We start from the raw sequence: 6768 nt of genomic DNA on the forward strand, positions 1-6768 counted from the left end.
CAGTGCAGGAGGCAGCTGATTGATGTTTCTCTCTCTCATCAATGTTTCACTCTCTCTCTCCCTCTCCCTTCCTCTCTCTAAAAAAATCAATAAAAACATATTTTTAAAAAGCAAAAAACCTAAAACTAAAGAAATAGTATTGGTGCCCAATCTCTCTCTTTCAAGCAAAAAATAATTTTCAGATCCATAAAAATAATGTTTAGCCCTAATCGGCTTGGCTCAGTGGATAGAGCGCCGGCCTGCGGACTGAAAGGTCCCAGGTTCGATTCTGGTCAAGGGCATGGACCTTGGTTGCGGGCACATCCCCCGTGGGAGATGTGCAGGAGGCAGCTGATCGATGTTTCTCTCTCATCGATGTTTCTAACTCTATCTCTCTCCCTTCTTCTCTGTAAAAAATCAATAAAATATATAAAAATAAATATATAAATAAATAAAGATTTAAATTACAAAAAAAGAAAAAGAAAAAAAATCTTCCCCACCTCCTCTATCAGGCCTTCCTTAATCCCCCAGGCACGTGCCCACATCCTCCCTGGCTCCTTTAGCATTTTCCAAGGGAGATGTAGACACAGCTCACATTTTGCTCTGTGCCCAGTGTCTGCCCCACACCCCCAGCCCCTCATGGCACCAAGAGGCCGAATTCCTCTGTGGACACCCACCCCCACCCGCACAGCAGGCTGCCCTGGTCTGGGTTCACAGGGGGGATCTCTGCAGATGCTCTAGGGCGAGTGGGGACGTGGCAGCCCCTCCTCCTGAGGCCCTGACTGGGCTGGGGCAGGGCCTGGGCAGCCCTGGGTGCCCCCTCGCCTTCCCTGGCTGCTTGGGACCCACCAGAGCCCAGCCTGGAGGAGGTGTGAGGAAAGGGGTGAGGCACAGCATGCCGGATGCCTGAGGGGGTGCCCACACCCCAGGCAGTCACGGGCCGGGGACACGGAGGCACTCACAGGTTCCTCTGCTCATAAATTTTCTCCGGTCGCTTCGCACCTGCAAAAACGGGACCGGATTAGCAAGCGTCCAGAGCCAGGGTGGAACTGACACCCAAGGCCCCCTCATCCTGCCTGCCTGTGCCCTGTCCTAGGACAGGACACGGGGGCCTGCCGATCACTGAGGGCCACCGGACATGGACATGGTGTCTCTCACTACTTATTTCAGAGAGCGGAGCGTAGAGAAGGTGGGCGCCCCAGGCAGCCAGCCCAGCCTTTCCTCCCTTGTCCAGAGCAACCCCCTGCCCCAGACATGCCCCTTGACCCAGCAAACCCAAACAAAGCCCCCCAGTGAACCAGGCTGATGGTGTTAAGGTGCAGTTTGGGGCCAGCCCTCGGGGGAGTCACCCCCATCCTATGAGGCTTATCTAACTGCCCCTCCCAAACACAGCCAGGCCTGGCCTGTGCGAGTTGCTGGGTATACTGTCCTCTCCTCCATTGTGCCCATGAGCTCCCCTCCCCAACCCCTCCCCATCATACTCCAACTCCTCCCCATCATAATCCCACCTTTACCTGAGCGGGAGCAGCGAACACACAGGCTGGCCACTGCCCCCAGCAGCAGCAGGAGGGCCACCCCGGGCCACAGCAGCTCCGTCTCCGCACTCATGTCGGCTCCTGTGCACTTTTCCTGCAACGCTGCCACGTGAACCAGGGTGGGAGGGCGAGGGGGCTACCCCTTCAGGAAACCGCCCAGCCCCACACCCTCAGGCTCCTTACCCCCACTGGCCCCTGCCAGCCTCACAGCTGAGTCTAGGCTGTGGAGCACCCTTCCCACCCTGCTGGAGGGCCAGGGCGGGACCACACCTATTCCTCTGTCTGACCCCAAACCTGGACTCGTGACCCCCCAAGGCCAGGATCAACACGTGGTAAGAGCTGGAAGGTTCTGGGGACCCACCAGGCAGCACCATGTGCGTGTCCACACTGCTGCATACACCCTCGCTTAATCCACACAATTGCCCTTTGAGGGAGGGGCTTGCTCCATTTCACAGATAAAGAAACGGAGGCCAGACATCTCCCAATTGCTACATCAGCGGTTTTCAACCTGTGGGTTGCGACCCCTTTGGCGGTCGAACGATCCTTTCACAGGGGTCGCCTATCCTGCATATCAGATATTTACATTACGATTCATAACAGTAGCAACATTACAGTTATGCAGTAGCAACGAAAATAATTTTATGGTTGGGTCACAACATGAGGAACTGTATTTAAAGGGCCAGAAGGTTGAGAACCACTGTGCTAAGTGTAAAGACAGTATTCAAGTTCCAGCATCCAGACCCTAACTCTGGCTTTGCCCACTGCATCCCCTCCCTCCTATAAGTCCAGCTTTACTCCCCAAGCCCGGAGTCTGTGGACCCTTCTGCCTGGGACCTCCCAGCAGCCCTCACCCAACCGTGGGCACTTCTCTACCCCATCCATGGCCTCCCGGAGGAACTGGGGGCAGGATTTCCATTCATTAAAAATCCGTGCACCCAGATTCCTCCTGCCCTGGGAGCTGGGAGGAGGGAGATCAGGGAAGGCTTCTTGGAGGAGGTGGGCTGATGAGCTTGGGAGAAGCGAGCTCAGAGGGACCTGGTGTATGGCCCATGGTGGCTAGTGGTGGGATGTGAGGCTGGAGGAGAGAGGCTACAGGGCAAGGAGGCCCTGAATCCCTGCCTGCTGGCTGCTGTCTTAGTGGCTGGTCCCAGCCACAGCCTCAGGGCCACACTCTGATTGTCTGGTCTTGGTGATCACATCTGCACACCAGGGTCTGGTGAAGGCAAAGTCAGCCCCCTTGAGGGAGTTTCCAAGGAGAATCATTGAAACTACCCAGAGACTCAGCCACCTCAAAATAGCCGGGACACGGCTGAGGGCAGCAGGGGCTGTCTGAGGGGCCGGTGCCCCAGGTGCACGGAGCCTCTGCACTGAGTACCCACTCTGCACACCTGTGCATCCTGCATCAGGCACCTGGGAGGAGGGCTTCCCCCTCTTTACAGCTGGGGGTGGGGTGAGGCTTAGGGAGAAGATGGACCCACCTCCTTCTTCGGGCTCCCCTGAGGCCTGTGTGCCCCCGGCTGTCCCCTCACTTCTTTGAGCTCCCGAATCTGGGGCAAAGCCAACAAGACAGCTCCCCGCAGTGCGGAGTCTCACCAGGGGCCCGGCCCCCTCCTTCCCCAGACGTGGTTTCGAGTGAGTCAGTGGGAACACGGGAATTCCCAAATCTCGCCACAGAGCAGCCTCCAGGTGGGGAGAAGGACTGGCCCCTGTCACCCCCGATGCTGTTTGAGGGGATCCGCTCCCCTCCTCTCAGGGGCTGGGCACTGCCCTGCTGGTCTGCACAGCTTGCCCTGCCTCCTGAGTCCCCTCGGGCTGTTGGAAGTTGGGAACACCTGCCTTAGAGGGAGGCCTCCTGGGGTCAACTCCTGTCTGTGCCTCAGTTTTCTCATCTGTAAAATGGGGGCCAATCACATCCAGCCAGGCTCACGGCTGGGGCTCCCTTAAGAGAAACACACGGAGGGTCTTATTTCTGGCCGGCTAGTTTGGACAGCTCTCTCAGACTCTGGATCCTCGATAACGTTGTCCTTTGGTTAGCACGGTGACTCTTTCTGTCCCGAAAGGAGACTTGGGCACAGACACATGGCTGGGCCGCACACATGCCCCCTGCGAGAGCTGGGACATGAGTCCACCACCGGCCACCCCCAGGGGCTGTTTAAGACTCCAGACGTGAGCTGGCCCTCGGAGCCCTGGTACATGACCTGCTGACCTTTGGGGAAGGGTGGCCTCCACCCCAGGGGACCCTGACTATCGGAGAGCCCTTTTGCTTCCGGAGGTGAAGCACCCTCAGGGGTGGCCCTGGTCTGTCTCCACCCCCTGGCCCTGGGGGAGGCTGGGGAGGAGAATGCGAATTCTGCCAGGAACAAAAATTGAATCCCAGTGTCCTGGGCCTTTGGTTGCCCCTTTGTTAAGTGGGGGAAGAATGACACTCTTCCTGGGTTTGTCACATGAGGCCTGGCATCGAGATGAGGCATGGAAGGTGCTGGGGCAGGTGGGGCACAGCTGGCCGTGACTGTCATGACTGGCCATCACCTGGCTCCCGGGGCAGGGGCAGCTGCCACCTGTTGGGGCCAGAGCTGCCTTTGGGTCTGGGAGCAGGTCTCTCCAGAGCCTTCTCTGCCTGCTCCCCACACAGGCAGGCCCAAGCCTCCCTCCCCTGCCTGACGTGGGCCTTGTGCTGGGACCTGAGGGGGGCTGGGAGGGGAAGAGAGCATGGCTCTTGCCCCAGCCCCTCAGCTAGCTGGCGCAGACACCCACAGCATCACGCGGAGACACCAGGCCCAGAGGGAAGCACTCTGTCCAGGCTCACACAGCTGGCCGGTCACGGCAGCAGGACCAAAGCCCGGGGCACGCTGCCTACGAAGGCCACACTCCTTTACCTTTTTCTTATATTTTTAAGAATCATGAAATATATTTTTAAAAATAGACTAATTTGAGTAAAACTCCTATGCCCTCTCTCGTCACTTCCCACCCATGTTCCGAGAGCAGATGGGGCGGAGAGGGTGGAGGGAGAGAGGCCCCGAGAAGCCACGCAGGGCTGGGTGGGGTAGGAGGGCGGCTGTTACAGCCCGTGGCTCTGCAGGCCAAAATAGCACAAAGGGAAGTGGGCAGTTTTCATATGAACAAGGTTTGCAACAAGCTGTGTGGGAAAGCCCTCAGTGCTGCGCAGTGTGGGCCTCAGCGTCTGCGCCTCCCGCCAGAGGCCCTGGGAGATGATCCTGCCCATTCTCCGGCACCTGACCTGCTGTCGATGGGGGGACTGAGGCCCACCAGGGCTGCAGGGCAGGCTGGGGGTGGAGAGAGAGGCCTTGGTCTCAGCCCCCAAAAGGCTTTAGCCACTGGGCTCTGCTCTGGGGTCTGTTTCGTTTTCCCCAATAACTTGGCCTTCAGATGAGGCCGGCCCAGGGGCTTCTAACAGAGGCTCTCAGTGCTCAGGTGACTGGTGCAGGGCCTGGGCAGCCCTTGTCCAGGGCAGGAGTGGAGGGTAGCGAAGGCCAGGGCCACCTGTTGACAGAGTTGGGCACAGGGAGCTCTCCAGGGCTTCCATCTCAGACCCCAGCAGGGAGCTGGCCAGCCGGGACAGATGTCTCCGTCTGGCCTGGGGCAGGACCTAGGCACGCTCACCTGTAGAGTCTCACCATTCTCCCGTCCGTAGCCCCGTGTCTGAGATATCACAGTTCCATTTCATGGATGAAGAAACCTAAGCTCATGGGCATGGACCGGGGGCCACTGTGCTGGCCACTCACAGTCTCTGGAAGTGAGGGGCCCACCCTGGAGGCCTCCTAGGACTGCAGACCGGGCTGGGAAAGGTGAGGGCAGGGAAGTGGCTGAAGGCCCAGAACCAGGCTGCCTCTCTGAGTGCCACAGGGTCCAGGGGGAGGGCTCCCTAGTCAGGGGCCCCAGGGCAGGAGTGGGGCCAAAGGAAGGGGTGTCAGGCATCCCGACCTCTTCCCACTTCCCCCAGCAGGCCGCCAAGTGCTCAGGAGAGGCCACTCCAACCCCCAGGGGTGTCGGAGGTCGGGGCAGCCTCCGGACCCCTGCCCTCGGGGCCAGGCTCCAGGTGCTCCGGGAAAGGCTTACCTGAGAGTTGAGGGCTCTTCACTGCGGCCACCTCATCTTGAGCCCACACACCTGCAGGAGCTGACGCCAACACCACAGATACTTGTGGGCAGCAAGCAAGGCGACAGGCTTCCTGTCAGCCACTGAATCATCCCTCACACATCCGCTGCCCTGCCGGACAGGCTCTGGTGTGAACAGAGAGACACATACACACGAGAGAGAGAGAGAGAGAGAGAGAGAGAGAGAGAGAGAGAGAGAGAGAGAGAGAGGAGAGAGAACAGAAAGTTATGGACACACACGCTAAGCACACATGTGTAAACACAAGTCACACAGAGAGTAAGATACGCAGAGCGGCAAGGAGGAAGAATGAAATGGAAGTGCACACACGGACACACACAGGCAGCCACAGTAGGAAGACGTGGAAAAGCACACGCTAAAGAACACAAATGCACACTAACACCAAAACACGCGCACAAACTCAGAGACAGAATCGCGGAGAGAGAGACAGAGAAGAAGATAAACAGGCAGGAAGAGCATGAGAGAGAGAGGCACATGCACTACATACAGAGACACAGAGGGACAGAGAGAGACAGGCGGGGACTGAGCGCGCAACCAACCAAGAGTCTCAGACCCAGGGGAGAGGGAGACACAGGAAGACAGAGCCAGAGAGAGAGGCCGATTGTCAGAGATGCAGAGTGAGAGCCAGAGCCACTCACTCAGGGAGCAAGAGTCCAAAAATGAGGTGTGCAGTACACACACACACACACACACACTCACACACACACACACTCACACACACTCAGACACACACAAACTCAGACTCACACACACACTCAGACACACATACACACACACACACTCAGACACAGACACACAGACACACACACACAGACACACACTCACACACAGAACACACTCACACACACAGACACACTCAGACACTCTCACACACACAGACACACACACACTCAGACACACACACACACTCAGACACACACAGACACACACACACTCAGACACAGAGACACACAGACACATTCAGACTCGGACAAACATACTCACACACACACAGACACACACAGACACACACACACTCAGACTCAGACACACACACAGACTCAGACACACACACAGACACACACACACTCATACACACACCACCTTCTGACATGGGTGAAAAGAGAAGACAGGACAAACG

The 6768-nt window shown here is 57.6% G+C and overlaps 1 protein-coding gene across 5 annotated transcripts in view; it reads right to left on the reverse strand.

Annotated features, from left to right (window-relative positions):
- LAT2 (linker for activation of T-cells family member 2) overlaps positions 1 to 6082 on the reverse strand; it is a 15008-nt gene extending 8926 nt beyond the window's left edge. For 4 of the 5 annotated variants that reach the window (XM_015570252.1, XM_015570251.1, XM_015570249.1 and 1 more), the window contains exons 1-3: positions 5592 to 6082; positions 1494 to 1608; positions 942 to 981 (exon numbers count right to left, since the gene is read on the reverse strand). In XM_015570252.1, the coding sequence (XP_015425738.1) occupies positions 942 to 981; positions 1494 to 1587 (134 nt within the window). In that variant the 5' untranslated portion in view covers positions 1588 to 1608; positions 5592 to 6082. Of the gene's footprint in view, positions 1 to 941; positions 982 to 1493; positions 1617 to 5591 lie in introns of all 5 variants that reach the window. The other variant, XM_015570250.1, reaches the window with a different exon arrangement.
- Positions 6083 to 6768: the final 686 nt, after the last annotated feature.

The sequence above is a fragment of the Myotis davidii genome, unplaced genomic scaffold (assembly GCF_000327345.1).
Source record: "Myotis davidii unplaced genomic scaffold, ASM32734v1 scaffold726, whole genome shotgun sequence".
In the NCBI taxonomy this organism is placed as follows: Eukaryota; Metazoa; Chordata; class Mammalia; order Chiroptera; family Vespertilionidae; genus Myotis; species Myotis davidii.